The sequence below is a fragment of the Colletotrichum scovillei genome (genome assembly GCF_011075155.1).
Source record: "Colletotrichum scovillei strain TJNH1 chromosome Unknown Contig00001, whole genome shotgun sequence".
NCBI lineage: Eukaryota > Fungi > Ascomycota > Sordariomycetes > Glomerellales > Glomerellaceae > Colletotrichum > Colletotrichum scovillei.
The window spans coordinates 343,629-361,621 of record NW_023336259.1 but is presented as its reverse complement, the minus strand read 5'-3'; the positions used below and the strand labels follow the sequence as shown (position 1 = coordinate 361,621).

Genomic DNA, 17,993 nt, shown 5'->3' with positions numbered 1-17,993 from the left:
TCCTACCTTACCGCCATCTTTCCCATCTCATATCCCCTTCACTATCCCAATAATGGCAATAATACCAGCAACCACAAAGCGCCGGGTCAGGCACTCCCTTCCCGCGGTGCTGATGCGAGCCGGCACATCAAAAGGTCTCTTCATTCACCGATCTCATCTGCCGTCATCCGAAGCAGAATGGGCCACTCCACTACTCGCCGCCATGGGTTCCAAATACAACGATGCCCGCCAGATCGACGGCGTCGGGGGAGGAAGCAGCGTGACCTCTAAAGTTGCCGTGGTGTCACCATCCAGCAGACCAGGCGTGGACGTCGAATACACCTTTGTCCAGGTGGCCGTCGGAAGCGAGACTGTTGATCTCAGCGGGAACTGCGGCAACATCTGCTCAGGTGTCGGTCCGTTTGCGGTGCAAGAGAGATTGGTCACCCCGATGCCTGGTTCTCGGGCAGTCGACGTGCGGATATTCAACACCAACACATCGAAACTTATTGTAGAAACGGTCTACGTTGACGAGGACGGAAACGCGGAGGAGGATGGGGATTGCCTCATCCCGGGCGTCAAGGGGCCCGGCAGCGAGATCAAGGTTGCTTTCGTCGAGCCGGTGGGCAGCATGACGGGCAAGCTCTTCCCAAGCGGAGAGCGGTCTGAAAGGATCCTCGTGGAAGAAGTGGCTTCTGTTGGTGACTTTGCGGTAGACGTGACTCTCATCGACTCTGCGAATCCTTTCGTTCTTGTTGATGCTCAGAGTCTGCCCGCTGAAGTCAAGAGACAGCCTCCAGACTCTCCCCTATCCATTGAAGTCGCAGAGGCCATCCGCAGACAAGGAGCTGTACGGATGGGGCTTACCAGCACAGTCGAGGCCGCCGGTCTAGTTAGAGGGACTCCGAAGCTCGCGTATCTTTCGCTGCCAGTCGGCAGTAACAGAGATGCAGCGGATATCCGAGTACAGGCTTATAGTATGGGCAAGCCTCATCCGAATTTGCAACTCACTGGCGGTGTTACCCTGGCATATGCCGCCATCACGGAGGGGACCGTTGCACAGCGTGTTGCGAATCGGGAACCGGGCCTAGAGGGTATGCCAACACCCAGGAGAACGCCGAGTCCGTCGACTACGAATGCCTCAGAAGGCCCTATGATTGATGGCCAGAAATTCCAACGCACCATTCACATACAGCATGGCAGTGGAATCATGGAGGTAGAAGTGTGGGCTCGTAAGGAAGAAGGGGGCCTTGCGGTTGATCGATGCGTAGTAACGAGGACTGCGCGGAGGTTGATGGAGGGGAATGTGTTTTACTATTCCTGAGACCAACTGTCATTCGAATTTGAGCATAGCCTGCGATAGACTTGATAAATGAGATTCCAGCTCTTCTGCTTGAGTCTTTGGTGTCGTTGCAAGCCGTATCCTGCGGTTGTCACTTGACATTGCGACCCTCGACGCCGCGCGCCGCCCACAACTTGCGCATCGCGTCCTTTCCGCAATCTTTCTGGCTGAAATGGAAGAAAATTACCCCAGCTCTAGAATCTATCTATGATTGATGCAAAAAGCGAAAAAAGAACTCCTCGACGGGGAATTGAACCCCGGTCCCCTGCGAATCGTTGAATGTTCAATGACAAGCAGATATCCTCACCACTAGACTATCGGGGATTGGTGGATGTTGACATCCAGTGATAGTTGGTTGAAGGGAGGGGGGGCTAGCGAATATATGTAGCTTTGGGCTGTGGGGCGCGCATGTGCCTGTGACCCACCCTGCCCTGCCAGCACCTTCCGAGCGCACGACACGGGAAGGCACCTTTGGAGGTTATAGAAGGAGTGATCTTTCAGCACGAGATTCTGCAGATGTGTCCATTGTTGAAGGAAGTGCATGGGGCGGTGCTTATTAGGAAGGGGCAAGGTTAGCTGTTTCTGCTCAGATCGTCCAATTTCCGTGATCGCTAGATGAACCAGATCAGCTTGATGGCAAGTGGTGTAAGCAGCACAAAGACGTGTATTCTGCAGGATATGACTTCCTTCTCCAAATTCTAGCAAGAAGCATCGTATTTACAGCAGAATTGTTGTTTCGGAATAGCTGCAGCACCCTTTGACAAACTTGACCAGGGATAGGAGACCCAGAACCCAGAGCTTCGCGGAATAGAAACATGTCCAATGAAACGTGAAAAGTCGTGCCTTGGGATTACTCCACTGATTAAAATCATTCATTTTGAGACATGGCTCTTAGATTCTTCAAGCATCGCATTTAAGGCGACTTCCTCTTCCTAATCCTAGGTCCAAGACAATCGTGGTCTATCTCGGTTCAGAGGTGCGAGTGTGAATCTCGCCAACTTTTGCTTCAGCTACGTAAGGTATGCCACGTTCCTATGCCTTCGGCTCATTGGCAGCCTCCTTCTTTTGCGGAATCAGGTTGCGCAGCGAAAGGTCATACACGACATCCTCGACACGCTTGACATCATACTTGACCGCGTCGACACGCTTGCGGAGAATGTCGTTCTTGAGGTTGAGCAGCTGGAACCCGGCAAACAGGTCCTTGACGAAACTGCTGATCTCGACGGGCATAGAAAAGTCGGCAAGGGTGACGGCGTTGGTAGCCAGACGGGAGAGCTCCGAGGTCAGGTCGGTGAGGGCGAGGAGGTACTCCTCGATGGTGAGGTGGAACGCATCGCGGTCCTTGAGGTTAACAGGGACTGCCAAAGAGTTAGCGCAAGGCGGCCGTGGTTGCCTGCGAGGCAGCTTGGGGGGTACCTTTGAAGATTTCACCGACTTCCTCGAGAGTCAGGAGGCGAGCAATGGGGCCGGGCTTGCCATCCGCTGTGAGGCCGCCCAACCACCCAGCAAGAAGGACAGTGAAGATGGCGTTCTGTACTTGGCGGTTCCACTTCTGGTTGTATCTGGCGAGGAGTCAGATGATGCTGCCTGGGCGGCATGGGATGGATGCCTACTTGTAGTATGGGTGCTTGGAAGCGATTTTTTGGAGCTCTCCAATGACCTCAACCTCCTTCTGGATGCCCGCCTGAACGTCGGCCAAAAAGGGGCCGTCTGCGTCAACAGTCAGTCGTGGGTAAGTACAGGCGAGGCGGCCAACTGCAGTCATGCCTAGTAGAGGACTCACACTGTTGACGAGGGGTGGCGTGAATGCGTGAGAGCAGACCCTGAACGTAGGAAATGGCTCTGTCGAGCTTCTGGACCGTCTGACTCATTTGGTCCCGGACCTCCTGGTCTTCTTCAATCTTATTCTTGAGGTGCTCAAAGATCTGGGGGTCGAGCAGGCGGGAGGCCGGCACCTCAACCATGTTGGTGTCGCTGTCCATGGTGGGTGGTGAGGTGGGTGTCTGAGCGGCTGTGTTATTAAAGATCTGGGAGATGTATGAGCGATGATGCAAAAATACGGCCGGTTCGAAGTCAACAAGTTTGATCGGCAAGATACGTGCGATTGTTCAGCCCTGCCTCTGAAGCAACAACGATTTTGGTGGTGAGATTTGAATTTGGCAGATGGAAAGAGCCCCGCGATTTGTGACGTCGTCACGCTGGAGGAGGCGACCAGAAGAAAAATCAGAGTTTTACTTACGGCAGCGATTGGCTTTTACTGACAAGCAGATAATTCTTCACGACAATGAGAAGTTCAACAGTTTACTGGCAGTCCAGGCGGCTTCACGATGTCATTGATGGTCGAAGGCTCGAGGAAAATCATGCAAATGGAAGGCGGTCAGCCCTGACAATTGGAGCAGCACTCGCCCAATATGGAGAGCTTCGCTCGACATTCTGCCAGTCTTAATATCTGACTACAATATTCATACAATCAATCACGACAGCAGCTTAAGAACCCGCAGACTTCATTACTGAATGAAAGCGAGGAACCTTCTTCACACGCCTGGACAGCCAGACAGAGCAATGAAAGATCAATGGTTTGCGTCGCCTGGAGGCAGTGAAATACCAGGGACACGGTGGAGAGGGCATACAGCAAGCCGCAGAGGCCCATCTCCAAGAGATCAAAAATAGGAATAATCAATGTGATGCCAATAGGCATCTTTCAGAGATTAAACTGAAAAGAACAGATACTACACTTGATCTAAGCCAAAAGGCAAAGAAGAGCTAAGGAGAAAAGAAGAAAACAAGTAAAGGCGCGGGAGGTGGAGGGGATTATATAGGTTTGTGGACTGGTCTGTGCAGAGGGCACAATCAGTAAAGATACGTACCCCGGGAGAAATTGAGGCCAAATTTTTGCTGCGCAGTACGTACATGTACGTATCGCTGGGTCGTCCTGCCTAGAGTTGATGCCTCATCACGAGCTCACGATGCACGTCTACCTCAGATCCTGGCGAGAATTGAGGCACTCATTTGAGGCAGCACTTGAATCTGCTGACAACTGAGGCAGCTTAATTCAGTTTCATTTTGCATATGCGGGCTCTGACGTACGGCGAGCTTCCTCGTTCGAAGCGAGTAAGTGATGTTCAGGACTTCAACAGCGTATTGGTCGAATTTGGTTTACTGGCTCGGTCATACAAATCCATGCTTCCTCTTTCATCAATGCATGTAATGTTTGTGGGATAGTTGCTTCTTGTGTTTGAATTAGGTAGAGCAGGTTTTGATGGATATCATTGTTGCTGGTTGATAGAGACGCAAAATCAACATGGTGGCTTATCATTACCGGCGATTCCATACAAGATTGTCCGTAGGTTCATCTTTATATCATGATACAACGGCCATATTTGTCTCCATCTCGATGCTGCGGCGAACATACGAAAAGGAAGCCTACGCAATCCCGTCCATCTACAAATGTGGTTGTCAGGCTGTCAATCAGAGGGAGCCAGCAATCCCCCAACCAACTTGAGCTATCCTCATTTCCTAGGAAGACCCCCGTTGATTACGAGCTCCGTCGTTGGGTGACGGAAATCCGGGGAGTTTGAATGACCGCCCAGTCCGACCAGGCTTCAATATCGATCCTGGCTGAATCCAAACGAGCAGTGCATGTCATGCAGGCATCGTCTAGCAAAAGGGGACCTCCCGTCTGGTCGGAGATTTGGAGCTTCAGGGCAAACATCGATCGATATGCGCCGTCAGCGCAGGCGGGTGCCGCATGGCTCAAGTGCAGCGGCGAGCTTCGTCTAGCAGCGCGGTAGCGGGGGCCCAAAGTTCGGAATCTTTGATGACCGGATCTTAATTGAAGCAAAATCAAGCTTCTTATTGGCGGGTCGTCTAGACGAGAGGTGCATATGCGGGTCCCCTGCAACCGAGGAAGCTCCCGAGAAGGTTAGAGTCGGTACTTGCTTCTTGCGTGCGAAGACCACACGAAAATAAGTATCCCCAATTTCAACTCTGTTCGTGACCCTTGACTACCGGCAGAAAGGGGGCAAACACAAATGTCAACAAAATTTTGAGTGGCAGAAGACAGGCGGCAAGGGCCCAATCGAAATCCGAGGACACACTACCAAGTTTGACGTGAAGCCGTCCGGATCTGAGTCTCTCGTCTTCCCGTCCTGCACGCCACCCCTCGACGCCTCGTCTGGTCGTACTCGGATTCTCCGTCCCAGACCGCCTCCACGTCCCCGATTGTCTATGCCTTGGACCTTGGACGAACATCGTTGCTGCTGAACAATCCCATCCTCGAACCCCGGCACGGACTTTGGCATCTAGCTCAGCTACACGAGAGGTGCATGACCCCACGCTGAAGATTTCTGTCATTCTGTATAAAAAGAGGCAGTCAACATGACGGGCAGATACTCGTTGCGCCAGACTCCTAGGTTAGTCGAATTGTGATTCCTTTTCTCTCTCTCTGGCTTGGAACCCTTCCGCGAAGCAATTGGATCCTCTGCGAGTATACCAGACGACTCTTTTGCGCACTCCCCATTGCCAATATTGTCGCAAACCGCAACCATGGCCGCCCTTGTTTCCTCTCCCAATGGGTCAATACTCTAGCGAACCACTCTCTTCTTACCTTTGCTAACGCGCTGAGCAGGAAGAAGGAGCTCTTCGAGGGCATGGTCGAGACCCCTCGGCGTGTTTCTTCTAGACGCAAGTCTCCCGAGGCCGCCACCGGCGCAGAAGTTACCGAGTCGAAGCCGCAACCCCGTGCTCCGAGACGACGCACTACGGGAAAGTTCCGCGAGGAGCTCGACGACGAGGCAGAGACGGCATCGGCGAACGGCAAGGCCGACTTTGACGAACCCTTGACCAACGGTCACACCAATGGCCACGCCAACGGATACACCAATGGACATGTCAAGGAGGAGCCCATCGCCAACGGCCACAGCAATGGGTACGCCCAGGTGAAGGTCGAGACTGCGACCAACGGGCATGCCGCCGCGCCCAAGGAGGATGCCCAGCCGACGTACAAGAAGGGCACCATCATCGACGGCTGGGAGGTCGGTACGGACCCCAAGATTGATGCCTCGGGCGAGTTCGAGTTCGGAGGAAGCATTGGCACCATGTCGCTGATGATCGGCTTCCCTCTGCTCATGTGGTACATGTGGATTGGAGCCACCTACTACAACGGCGGCGTTCCCACCCGTGAGCAGGGCCAGAGCTGGGGCGAGTTTGCCCGTCATCTCGTCGACCTTGTCTACACCGGCGCATTCCCCTCTCTGCGCGCCTGGCGCATCTACTGGACCTTCTTCACCTTCGAGGGTATCTGCTACTGTGTGTTGCCCGGTGTCTGGGCCTGGGGCAAGCCTCTGGCCCACGAGAACGGCAAGCAGCTCAAGTACTTCTGCAACGCCTACGTCAGCTTCTACTTCACGATTGCTGTCATGGCCGTCCTTCACTTCACCGGATTGTTCCCCCTTTACACCTTCCTCGACGAGTTTGGCCCCCTGATGTCTGTGGCTATTCTCAGCGGCTTTCTCGTGGCTTTCGTTGCCTACTTCTCCGCCCTTTGGAGAGGGGCCCAACACCGCATGACCGGCTATCCCATCTACGACTTCTTCCTTGGCGCCGAGCTGAACCCCCGCATGTTTGGCATCTTGGACTTCAAGATGTTCTTCGAGGTTCGCATTCCCTGGTTCATCCTCTTCGGTCTCAGCTGCGGTGCTGCCGCCCGCCAGTATGAAAAGTACGGCTACGTCTCCGGCGAGGTGCTTTTCCTGGTTATGGCCCACTACCTCTATGCCAACGCCTGCGCCAAGGGTGAGCAGCTCATCGTCCCGACTTGGGACATGTACTACGAGAAGTGGGGCTTCATGCTCATCTTCTGGAACCTTGCTGGTGTTCCTCTCTCGTACTGCCACTGCACCATTTTCCTCGCCAACCACCACCCTTCTGAGTACAAGTGGAACCCTATCGCGCTCGGCTTCCTCTTTGTCTCCTACCTCTTCGTCTACTGGATCTGGGACACCACCAACAGTCAGAAGAACGGTTTCCGCGCCCAGGAGCGCGGCCAGCTCGTCGCCCGCAAGACCTTCCCTCAGCTCCCCTGGCAGACTGTCAAGAACCCCAAGACCATTACCTCGGACAAGGGCGATGTCATCCTCGCTGACGGCTGGTACGGCTACGCCCGTAAGATCCACTACACGTGCGATGCCTTTTTTGCCATCTGCTGGGGTCTGATCACGGGCTTCAAGAGCCCTTTCCCCTGGTTTTACCCCGTCTTCTTCTGCGGCATGATTGCCCACCGTGCTGCCCGCGATATCCATCGCTGCCGCCAAAAGTACGGTGATGCCTGGACCCAGTATGAGCGCGAGGTTCCCTACCTCTTCATCCCCGTAAGTCCCGATGCTTCTGCTGTGATGGAAAGAATCTAATGGCTAACTCCTCTTCAGTACGTCATCTAAGTGACGACTCCACCAAACACTCCCAAAAATTAGGCGTCTTATGCCACGGCCATCGGGCCATTCTTGTCTGTACATAATTCGCTTCTTCACCTGGAGCCGGTTGCCAAGTGATTTTTAAGACTGGTAGCCAACGGCAAGGGGTAATGGTACACGAATGGGGGAAAAAGAAAAGTTGCCGGCATCATGTGCGAGAAGACATGGTTGGCATAAAGACTTGTAATTATATAACAGAAGCGGTGCCTTGTTCTTTGACATCACCGCGGCTTTCTTTGTCACGTGTGGGCAGCGTTTTTGTTAGGCACGCTGCCCTCTGAAATCGAGTAAAATGAGTAAAATGAAACACGTTGAAAGATCACACCCCTGGCAAAGTGACCTAGTTGCTTGTGACGCTCCTTATGCAAAAAGTACCTTGATAAATCCCGGTCACGATAGATAAGTAGAACTTTGCTAGATTTTATAGTTTCTGGGTTACTACTGTGGATAAGCAGAATCGAGTACTTTACCAAGGATTTCAGGACGAGGTCGCTCACACACTCTTTGAAGGGTTAGAGCCTAGTACTATTTACTTTCGTTGACGTACAGACCAAGGCAAGCCCAAGGTCTTACGCATTCCCGCCAGTAAGTAGCTTCACAGTCCATTACTCAGCCTGAACAGTGCTTCTCCACAAGAGCATGTCACTGTTTGTATCCGTCTCGATACCCTGTTAGGTTTTGGCAAGACATTACAGTCGGACTAGTCTGGGCCAAGCACTAGGAAGGTGGTTCTTGAAGAATACGAATGCAATTTGGTCTGCTTCTCGTCTTTGGGCTGTTGGCCAGGAATCTGACTGGAAATCTCCAATCCGTTCAGCATCTGGCTGTAAAAATAATAAAGATAAGCGTCAAGGCAACATACTCTAAGTGCGGAGGATCACCAAATATCACAATGTGGAAGCAGAGGGTCTGGAACTTTAACAAAATAGTAGACGCATAAAAAACACATTGTCGCAACCTAGACTACAATTCCGTTCTCCCATCACCGATGTCTATGCTGAGCAATCGCCCCCCTGAATGGATAGCATACCTTGATGGCAAAATAGTACATATACGTTTGATCCATGATCGAAGCAGTCCCCGATCGTCCCAAACATGGCATTTCGTGACCCTTGACCGTTCCCACGCCTATGCCTTTAAACCTTTGATTCGAGTTTTCGACGCGCCTGCTGATGATATTTGTCCGCCCTGTGGCAGTGATGCCCGTGCAAGTTGTGGCTTAAGTACATCTTGTCAACCGTTCAACCGAGCATTCGTCGTATTGGTGTTGTCGCTTAGCAGGTGACGTCCTGAGTGGCCTTGGAGTTCATGAGAAGGGCAACAATCAAGCCGTAAAGACCTGGAGACAATAATGTCAGTAAGAGCGCGTTTACAAGCGGGGTTGATATAGCATACCCAAGACTTCGGCGAAAATGAGAATAAGAATCATGCCGACGAAGAGACGGGGCTGTTGAGCAGTTCCACGGACACCAGCATCACCGACGATACCAATGGCGAAACCAGCAGCAAGACCAGCAAGACCGACGGAGAGACCAGCACCGAACTGGATGAATCCAGTGTAGAGGGCCATCTGCTGCTGAAGGCCGTCGGAGATAAGCACGGAAACGACGAGACCGTAAATAGCAATGATACCAGCCATAATGACGGGAACAATGTCTATATGATGGTTAGCAAATGTCGATGCAACTAGACCATGCGTGCATGGTCGTCGATTGTGGATGCTAGTTCGTACTCTTGACGATCAGGTCAGGGCGGAGGACACCCATAGCCGAGATACCGACACCGGACTTTGCGGTACCGTAGGAGGCACCCAGGCAGGTGAAGACAATGGCGACGGTGCAACCCATGGCTCCGAAGAAGGGCTATAGCGAGTTAGCGATGTCGTGGACGCGATGTCGAACGATGCCCAAATGGCTCATCCCAGGTAGGAAGGGGGCGACGTCATGGATCGATGACTCGGCAGGCACAGGGAGGACGAACCGCGTAGACGGGGCTGTGACATTATCGCGTTAGCAGATGAGCTTCAGAAACGTATTGCAAAGCTGTTCGCGCAAGTTGGGCATCGAAAATGATGGAGTTGGGAGCTTCGATTGATGGATAGATAGGAGCTCGTCAACGGGGGCAAAGAAGCATGTTGTTGACGTACCAAAGCTCGGAAGGCATTTTGGCGGTGTATGTGGGTTTGGACTGGCTAAAAAAGTCGAAGAAGACGTCGAGACGGGTCGGAGATGAAGGAAATGCGGCGGCAGCTGGGCTGGGGACGATTGCTGTGATGGTTGTTGGGGCGGGCGAGGTTCGATGCTGCGTCGGCGACTACTCGAGATGAGGTGTGCTTGTTAAGATCTCGTTTCCAGGTTGGCCTTCTGGTTGGTTGCAAGGTTTTGCGGCGCGTTCACAGCTCCGTGCCCTTACGTAAGACAAGGAGGAGGCGGTGCCCGGAGACCGGCTAAATGAGGTCTCCGAGGCAGCTCGAAGCCAGGCCCCACTTTGCAACGGAATCTGCCGTCGAAATTTGGGGAAGTGGGATATTTTTTTTTTCATCGGCTTGAGTTTGAACTTTTTTGGATCTTCACGTTCATCACCGTACTCTCACCGATCTTTTATCTCACCATCAGGGCGAGCCAACGCAAGGAACCCTGCACCATAACATCGGTAAGTTTTTGATACATCCCGATTGACAATTCCAAATAACTAATTGTCTCCTGCAGACATCACTCGACACCTTACATCCTCAACAATGTCTGAATCCGCTGCCTGGCCCCTTGCCGACGATGCTCTTCAGCAAGAGCTCCTGGACATGGTCCAGCAGTGCCAGCACTACCGCCAGCTGAAGAAGGGCGCCAACGAGGCTACCAAGACCCTCAACCGTGGTGTCTCTGAGCTCATCATTCTCGGTATGGCCACCCCATCGACCGTTGTTGACGAAATGATGCTAACTTTGCCGACCAGCTGCGGACACCAACCCTCTCTCGATCGTTCTCCACCTTCCCCTCCTTTCCGAGGACAAGAACGTCCCCTACGTTTACGTCAAGTCCAAGACCGCCCTTGGCCGTGCCTGCGGTGTCTCCCGCGCCGTCATTGCTTGCAGCATCACCTCCAACGAGGGCTCTGAGCTCGCCGGCCCCATCCGCGCCCTCAAGGACAAGATCGAGAGACTCGCCATCTAAGATACCCCCGACGTAGGATAACGGACAGTGTATCATGATACATCTTGGGAGGTGCTGAAAACTGGTTTGGAATGGAAAAGTCTGAATTGTTGATAGGCGTCGACTAGCTATTCTCGGGTCCTATTCTCTCCGTGGTATCTGCTGCTGTGACGGGGCGCAAGGTAACTGGCTGCGAAAACAGCTATGTGAATGCGCCTGTCTGTTAGTGGACTCCTGCGAGTTGGTGTGGTCCAGAAAACTGTCAATTGATGATTGTCGAAAACTCAAACTCCTAAATATGCAATGGCCACAATTTGTGCATTTAGCGGTGCTTGACTCGGGACGAGCCAGTGGGGGAACCTGCCACCTCCAATGGAATAACAACTATACCTGAAGAGCAAGTAAGGCGGTTTCCTACTTTTACTACCCACGCTACCTTGCTTGCTTGCCTTGGCTTCGACGATTGGGTTATCGGTGAAGACGCGAAAACGAATGCAGACCTGGCGTCTAATGAGCAGACTGAACCACTCATCGGGCCGGTGTCTTAGGCGTGACCTGCGCTTGCTGTCTCAGCGACTCGCACCTGGCCCAGCAAATGCACACTGACGTTACCCCGCGGCCCACCACCCATGTCATAGCTACATGCACGAGTTTTGGCCCGCCATCATCAGCAGTTCCTGTCGCGCACAACGTCCCATTCTCCTCTGCATCCTCTTCACACGCCGCCAATGCTGTTATTGCGGCCCAGCATAACTAATAACTCTTTCGTGCATCCTTGGATGAAGTTTTTGGCCTGTTTCCTCTCCTCATAGAATCTCCATTTCTTCTCGCGCATTACGTTAATTCCGAATCGCATTCCGAACCGCGCTGAATCGCAAGATGCCCGGTATCGCTCGCAAGATCATCATCTGCGCCGCGGTCGACGGCCTTATCATACAACCATTTGTGACCAAAGGACAGCGCCCCGCGCAGCCGGTCAGGATCAAATATGGCGACGCATCAATAAGTCCTGCTCCGCGAGAGCAAATTCCCGACCTTTCTCAGCCAAATTCTTCCTTCGAAGCCTTCGGCGTTATAGGTGCGGCACCCGAGCTTCTAGCTGCACACCGTAATTGTTGTAGCTTTGATGTTAATTCTCGAGAAATGCAGGTTTGATCACAGTTTCCCGTCTCAGCTATCTGATCACGATTACTCGGCGCCAGCAAGTTGCGCAAATTTGCGGTTTCCCGATCTATGTCGTCACCGAAGTCGCCATTACTCCATGCGCCTCGCAACAAGAAGCTGGAGAAGCTATTGCCAAGACAGCCCTAGAGCTCCAAGATCGAACGGCAGACAAGGACGCCAACGATAGCGACAGCGATGACTATATAGAGCTTCCAGCAAGCGGGGATGAAGTCGAAGACCCCGCTCAAGAAGCTAAAGCCGGCAGCGATAAGGATCTCGAGACTGTAAAGAGTACTGTAGCGAAAGATGTTATTGGCAGGAGAGGAAGCTACGGGAGGTTCGCGCAGACCTGGTTCAGCAAGAGCGGATGGACGCAGGATCAGAAGAGATCAGCAGGCTGGAGCGGAGCCGCGCACCAAGTACGACGGTCCGTTGACCACAGTCCAGTCAAGAATGCTCCTCCGCGGCCATCTGTTAACGAGGTTAACGAACCGACAACGGCATCTACACTTCTGCCAAAGCTTCTGCGGATGACCCAGATCTTCTACGGCTCATCTAGAAGCTTCTTCTTTTCTTACGACTTCGATATCACTCGGCGTTGGTCGAGTCGTTCCCATGCTCAATCCGATGAGATACCTCTGCATGAGCGCGTGGACCCAATGTTCTTCTGGAACAAAAATACATTAAAGCCATTTACGGAGGCTGGAGAGGATACTTTGTTGCTTCCGCTCATGCAGGGCTTCGTTTCCCAAAAGAGTTTCGTGGTAGATAGCAGCCCTCCTCAACACGACGAGGGTCTCGGAGATTCCGTGGAGCTATCGACCATGAGACAGCCCGACGCTGAACTATCTTCACCCCCACCTGAAGCAGTCCGTGACTCGATCGATCTGCGCTCTACCGAAAAGAAGTTTTTGTTGACAATAATCTCTCGCCGTTCGACACAGAGGGCTGGTCTCAGATACTTGAGACGAGGCATCGATGAGCAGGGTTATGTTGCCAATGCGGTTGAGACTGAGCAGATTCTTTCGAGCACTTCCTGGGACAAGTCTTCAAAGATTTACTCTTTTCTTCAAGTCCGGGGCAGCATTCCGCTATTCTTCACACAGTCGCCGGTCTCTCTCAAACCTGCGCCAGTCATTCAGCACTCGCCCGAAGCAAACTATGCCGCAACGAAAAAGCATCTGGAGCGGCTGAAGTCAGAATATGGGCTTCTGCAAATTGTCAATCTCGTCGAAAAACATGGCGTAGAAGCAACTGTCGGCAATCAGTATGAAAAGACAGTGCAGCGGTTGAACGAGGAAGAAGCGAAAGACCAAGATGACACCGTCGGTTTTGAATGGTTTGATTTCCATTCAGCTTGCAAGGGGATGAAATTCGAGAACGTCAGCCAGCTCCTCGATACTCTCCGCGACAAATTGGAAGGGTTCGGAAGCACCGTGGAAGAGGCTGGTCAAATCACTGCAAAACAACATGGCGTCTTGCGCACAAATTGTATGGACTGCCTCGACAGGACAAATGTGTGTCAGAGCTCGTTTGCAAAATTCATGCTCGAGTCCCAGTTGAAAGCCGAAGGCTATGATCTTGCCGCTCAAGTCGACCAGCAAACGCAGTGGTTCAACACGCTCTGGGCAGACAATGGTGATGCTGTGTCGAAGCAGTATGCATCTACTGCGGCCATGAAGGGTGACTACACAAGAACGAAGAAGAGGAACCTTGGCGGCACATTGAATGATCTTGGCCTTTCTTTGACCCGGTACTACAATGGGTAAGATATTTTGGTCTTGAAACCTTTTTCTATCTTGTACTCTTGCTAACCCTAAACCTAGAATGGTCAACGACTACTTCAGCCAAGCTGCCATCGATTTCCTTCTGGGCAACGTGAACTCCATGGTCTTCCAAGAGTTCGAAGCTGAGATGATGACGAAAGACCCTGCTGTCTCGATGCTGAAGATGAGGGAGCAGGCCATCGAGCTTTCTCAAAGGCGCGTCATTTCTGACGAGAGCGAAGAGTTCATGGGCGGTTGGGTCCTCTTCAGCCCGCATCAGTCCGACACCTTGCGAGCCATGCCCTTTGAGGAGGTGGTACTACTTCTAACGGATGCTGCATTGTATCTCTGCCGATTCGACTGGAACATGGACAAGGTCTCTTCGTTTGAGCGGATTGATCTAGCCCACGTTGTTGGTATCAAGTTTGGAACATACATCATCTCGACAGTCTCCCCCGGGCAGACGGACGAGATGAAGAATGTTGGCTTCGTTGTGTCGTACCAACCAGGCAAAAACGACGTCACGAGGACGAATACCAGGACCTTTTCGAACCTGGGCATTACAAAGACCAAGACGAATGCGGCCTCGTCGGAGCAACAGCAGCAGAAGCAACAGCAGCTGAAGCAACAACAGCAACAGCCTCAGTCTGCCTTGAGCAGCTTGCTTGGTGGCGGGCGCCCCAAGGCGCCGCCGGTGCGCAAGCTCGCTTTCAAGGCCCCGTACTCTCAGTCATCCGCCGCCGTGACGGGCGAAGAACCCAAGCTCAGCGAGATCCAGCAGGTTGTCAGCATTTGCGCAGACATTGAGCGGCTGGCGTTCCTGAGTCAGCCTGGCAAGGAGAAGCCGGGCACCGAGAGCATAATCGAGAAGGGCGAAATCATTTCGCTAGAGGAGGCGAGGCAAAGCACTGGGCTGCTGGACCACATCAGCTACTCTCTGAAGAGGCTCGTCTGGGCATGAAGCGGCTCTTTCTGGCACACACACGCGCGCACATACACCATTGTTGCTCTTCTGGCGTTGTTTGTTCTTTGCTTTAGGGTTTCGTTGCGCGATACAGGTGCATTTGGTAGCGCATATTTTCCAGAGGGATTGGGTAGTTTAGAGATTCGGCCAGGCGGAACCAGACGGAGTCGTTGGACTCGACCTTTTCCCACCGACAGCCCGGGAAGACGCCGTCCTTTTGGGGCTTGTTGACGAGGGTGTGGTCCATGAGCCACTGCATGGGGTACTTTTTCGACTCCTTGCCGACGGCGGCCTCGGAGTAGCTCCCCGGGCTGTCGACAACGAGGAGCAGGGAGCCGAGGGGCACGGTGGCGGTCAGGTTCAGGAGGAAGGCGGTGGTCTTGCCGATTCCCGCGGCGGTGTAGAGCTCGTTGAGGGTAAATAGTAATGTGATGAGTAATGCCTCTTTGCCCATCGTTTGGGAGAGCTGGTCCCGTGACATTGCGAGGGCGTCGAGGTGCGAGAAGGATGAGGACAGCCGCGCCGCGGGCTCCACGAGGGCTGCGGCGGTGGCTTGGGCCTCGTTTGCGTACCGCGAGGCCGGCGGCGGGACGGTGAGTGCGGCGTGGAGCTTGGAGACTACGGGGGCCCAGGGGGCGGCGTCGAGGCAGGTGATTGTGCCTTTTAGGTATGCTGGTTGTTGGGATAGGTAGGCTGCTAGGGCGGCTAGTTCTGCGGCGCCGCCGCCGATGGAGAGGATGTTGATTTCCTTTTTGATTTGCGTCGTTGTCGTCCTGGGGGTGACGGTGGTGGTGGTCTCGGATGGTTCCGAGGCGGGCGGTGGAGGGGTGACGGCATCGTCCTCCGCTGCGGGAGGAATTTCCTGATCGTCGGTGGAGGGAGGGGAGGAGGAGTTCTGATCCCGGGGCGCATCACCCGTCTTGTCCTCGACGATCAACTTTTGAAGGCCCTCGGATACTTCAGCTACCTCAGCCCCTTCAGCTCCAGCCTCATCTTCAGCCTTCTTGACTTGGATCTCCAGCCCCTCAAGGTGCTCCGCGATACCCAGCAGAACAACAGCGTACGCCAGGGCGCGGGTGGGGCTCCACCTCGCGGCATACGCATCCAAGCTCTCGGGTTTCGCAGAAGTGAAGGCGGCGTCAAAGTCGCGGGCGTAGAGCGCGGCCTTGACTTCCTGCAGGATCGTGGCGAAGGCAGGCGAGGCGAGGACGGGTTGGAAGGCGGAGGCGAAGGAGGCGAGGAGGCGCTGCTGGTGGATGAGGGGGAGGACGTCGACTGCGTTTGCGTTGTCTGCAGAAGATGATGATGCCGCCTGCCCTTGGGATTCGGGTTGGGCTTTGGGCTTGGCTTTTTGTTGCTTTGCTGGCTTGCCCGTGGTCTTTTTGGAGTTTGCGGCGTGGTGGGATGTGTCGCGGATGTTGTGCTCGACCTTCATTTTTTTACCCATGGTTGCGGAGAAGTTGAGAGTCTTGTCGACTTTCTGGCAGTGGTGTATACGTTTGTGAGGTTATGGACGTTGTGAAGTTGAGGATTTTTGTGATGGAGGGGTAAAAATGGAGGGGTAGTTAGTAGCAATGAAGAAAAATTGAGTTGACGGCGAACTTTGGAATAATGGCTTCGGAGTGATAGTTGCAGTTCGCTGTGTACTCTTTTACTATTCAGAAGTAGAGTATCAGATTGCCACGATACAGACGTTCAATCTCACGTTGTTCTGATATCTTCAAATCGTTCACTTGCGGTTGTTGAAGTTTAGTGAGGCGAAAACTCAATCGGGCAGGATCCACACCGCCCGCTTTTGAGGTTAGTGCACACTGAACGAGCCCATATGAGCCGTTCACATGGACATGAATCTCATGATGAGATCTCACAACACCCATGAGACATTGCTCATGTAGTTGCTGAATGTTTACGAAAACTATTACGAGTAAGAAGCCTCGTTGAAGCTGAGTGAAGATCAGCCTCACTATCTCAGATGCACCGCCAAGAGCAAGGTCGAACTCATTGCGCGGCCAGAACCATACGTCTGCCAGAGCTTGGTCAGCGAAACACAAGGCCCGATTAGCCACGGCCAGTGTCCGAAGTTGCACCGTTGAGGCTAAACTCGTTTCGCTCAAAATGAGGCAAAGCATGGCTCTCGAAATCTCGATAATATCGAACCCGAAACCACAGAATTTTCCGCATCTTCTCCCGCTCAATCTCGACCAACAACGGCGTGGACGGATACACGCTGCGTGAAGCGGCGGATATGCGGGTGGGGAGGCTTGATGTCATCCGCAGGGAAGGAGGGAGCTTGGGCCTGCGGCCGCCTTGATTTGCGCGGATAAATACGAAACTGGCCGGATCCCAGACGGATGGCCCGTGCTCACCGGCTCCGGAGGGGGGCACATCGCCCAGAGGAGTGCGAGTAGGTCTACCGTCTCGTACGGCGTGGAGAAAAGCATTGAGGCGCCGGACAAAGTAGATCGTGGTGTTGAGTGTCTGCGGCATACATTCAACCGGCCCCGAGTACCGCATTCTGAGACACACTGAGTGGTCGAGAAAACGTGAAAATTCGGTCGAGTTATCAGCGTTTGATCGCATATTCACATCAGACAGCCCAGCCCACCTAGGCGTCTTTTATTGAGTGCGTCTTGACGTCCTCTGCGGGATTCTGCCGCGCTGGCCGTAGAAAGCCCACGCTGGCCTGTCCTGACCTTGATATTATCAACGGATGTTGCGCATCTCGATGCAAGGCGGCGCCCGCCCTTAGAGGGGCCGGAGGGGCTGCTTTCTCTGCATTCTGATACTGTTGCGTCTACAGGCTTAAGAAGGCTGCAGCCTGCGAGTCGGGCCTGCGACCGAACGGTGAAATAAAAAAAAATTGATAGGGGACACGAGGAGTGTCATCATGCATTCAGGGTCCACTGACATGACTGGATCTGATGCTCAGCAGAAGAAGTCAAGCCAGGCGATGCCAGGGTGGTCCAGGTGGTATCGGAGGGGCCAGAGCTTATCCGCGTCGCCGGCTTGAAACAACGCGAGCGAGAGAACTGGAGGCGACGGAGGCGTAGTAGGGATATTTTCGGCGCTTGGCTCTCTCTGGGTCATTTGCTTGGACGAGGCTTTAAAGTCCGGCACGCGCTGGGCCTATGGCCGACGGCGACGCAGCATCGTGAGTGAATA

The 17,993-nt window shown here is 53.4% G+C and overlaps 7 protein-coding genes across 7 annotated transcripts; 4 read left to right on the top strand and 3 right to left on the bottom strand.

Annotated features, from left to right (window-relative positions):
* Positions 1-52: 52 nt before the first annotated feature.
* Positions 53-1,303, top strand: HER10_EVM0009531 (uncharacterized protein; the record flags this gene model as incomplete). Its single annotated transcript, XM_035479017.1, has 1 exon — positions 53-1,303. One exon carries the CDS (start codon positions 53-55, stop codon positions 1,301-1,303), a length of 1,251 nt encoding a protein of 416 aa, XP_035338754.1.
* An 861-nt stretch (positions 1,304-2,164) lies between these two features.
* HER10_EVM0011876 (translin) lies at positions 2,165-3,690 on the bottom strand. Its single transcript, XM_035481290.1, has 4 exons — positions 3,105-3,690; positions 2,935-3,031; positions 2,738-2,883; positions 2,165-2,679 (listed from the first exon to the last, which is right to left on the bottom strand). The coding sequence occupies exons 1-4, from the start codon at positions 3,301-3,303 to the stop codon at positions 2,354-2,356; spliced, it is 768 nt and encodes a 255-aa protein (XP_035338958.1). The 5' UTR covers positions 3,304-3,690; the 3' UTR covers positions 2,165-2,353.
* Positions 3,691-5,456: 1,766 nt separating this feature from the next.
* Positions 5,457-7,936, top strand: HER10_EVM0002503 (ergosterol biosynthesis ERG4/ERG24 family protein). The gene is made up of 3 exons (XM_035472210.1): positions 5,457-5,733; positions 5,949-7,689; positions 7,747-7,936. Exons 1-3 carry the CDS (start codon positions 5,699-5,701, stop codon positions 7,756-7,758), a joined length of 1,788 nt encoding a protein of 595 aa, XP_035338094.1. The 5' UTR covers positions 5,457-5,698; the 3' UTR covers positions 7,759-7,936.
* A 786-nt stretch (positions 7,937-8,722) lies between these two features.
* Positions 8,723-10,145, bottom strand: HER10_EVM0005614 (V-type proton ATPase proteolipid subunit). Its single transcript, XM_035475222.1, has 5 exons — positions 9,938-10,145; positions 9,772-9,784; positions 9,524-9,653; positions 9,187-9,447; positions 8,723-9,130 (listed from the first exon to the last, which is right to left on the bottom strand). The coding sequence occupies exons 1-5, from the start codon at positions 9,952-9,954 to the stop codon at positions 9,066-9,068; spliced, it is 486 nt and encodes a 161-aa protein (XP_035338365.1). The 5' UTR covers positions 9,955-10,145; the 3' UTR covers positions 8,723-9,065.
* Positions 10,146-10,340: 195 nt separating this feature from the next.
* On the top strand, positions 10,341-11,392 carry HER10_EVM0011853 (ribonucleoprotein-associated protein). Its single transcript, XM_035481269.1, has 2 exons — positions 10,341-10,685; positions 10,741-11,392. The coding sequence occupies exons 1-2, from the start codon at positions 10,529-10,531 to the stop codon at positions 10,956-10,958; spliced, it is 375 nt and encodes a 124-aa protein (XP_035338957.1). The 5' UTR covers positions 10,341-10,528; the 3' UTR covers positions 10,959-11,392.
* Positions 11,393-11,588: 196 nt separating this feature from the next.
* Positions 11,589-16,561, top strand: HER10_EVM0012777 (uncharacterized protein). Its single transcript, XM_035482163.1, has 3 exons — positions 11,589-12,015; positions 12,087-13,866; positions 13,928-16,561. Exons 1-3 carry the CDS (start codon positions 11,817-11,819, stop codon positions 14,826-14,828), a joined length of 2,880 nt encoding a protein of 959 aa, XP_035339039.1. The 5' UTR covers positions 11,589-11,816; the 3' UTR covers positions 14,829-16,561.
* Positions 14,902-16,278, bottom strand: HER10_EVM0005587 (uncharacterized protein; the record flags this gene model as incomplete). The annotated part of the gene is made up of 1 exon (XM_035475196.1): positions 14,902-16,278. One exon carries the CDS (start codon positions 16,276-16,278, stop codon positions 14,902-14,904), a length of 1,377 nt encoding a protein of 458 aa, XP_035338363.1.
* Positions 16,562-17,993: the final 1,432 nt, after the last annotated feature.

Coding starts and splice junctions, on each gene's coding strand:
- HER10_EVM0011876 (XM_035481290.1), bottom strand. CDS start 3,303: ATGGACAGCGACACCAACATGGTTGAGGTGCCGGCCTCCCGCCTGCTC. Junction 3,032..3,104: donor CGCCACCCCTCGTCAACAGT/GTGAGTCCTCTA, acceptor CTGTTGACGCAG/ACGGCCCCTTTTTGGCCGAC. Junction 2,680..2,737: donor AGTCGGTGAAATCTTCAAAG/GTACCCCCCAAG, acceptor ACTCTTTGGCAG/TCCCTGTTAACCTCAAGGAC.
- HER10_EVM0002503 (XM_035472210.1), top strand. CDS start 5,699: ATGACGGGCAGATACTCGTTGCGCCAGACTCCTAG. Junction 5,734..5,948: donor TCGTTGCGCCAGACTCCTAG/GTTAGTCGAATT, acceptor CGCGCTGAGCAG/GAAGAAGGAGCTCTTCGAGG.
- HER10_EVM0005614 (XM_035475222.1), bottom strand. Junction 9,448..9,523: donor CCCTGACCTGATCGTCAAGA/GTACGAACTAGC, acceptor ACCATCATATAG/ACATTGTTCCCGTCATTATG. Junction 9,131..9,186: donor CATTTTCGCCGAAGTCTTGG/GTATGCTATATC, acceptor TATTGTCTCCAG/GTCTTTACGGCTTGATTGTT.
- HER10_EVM0011853 (XM_035481269.1), top strand. CDS start 10,529: ATGTCTGAATCCGCTGCCTGGCCCCTTGCCGACGATGCTCTTCAGCAA. Junction 10,686..10,740: donor CTCTGAGCTCATCATTCTCG/GTATGGCCACCC, acceptor TTTGCCGACCAG/CTGCGGACACCAACCCTCTC.
- HER10_EVM0012777 (XM_035482163.1), top strand. CDS start 11,817: ATGCCCGGTATCGCTCGCAAGATCATCATCTGCGCCGCGGTCGACGGC. Junction 12,016..12,086: donor CGAAGCCTTCGGCGTTATAG/GTGCGGCACCCG, acceptor CGAGAAATGCAG/GTTTGATCACAGTTTCCCGT. Junction 13,867..13,927: donor TTGACCCGGTACTACAATGG/GTAAGATATTTT, acceptor CCCTAAACCTAG/AATGGTCAACGACTACTTCA.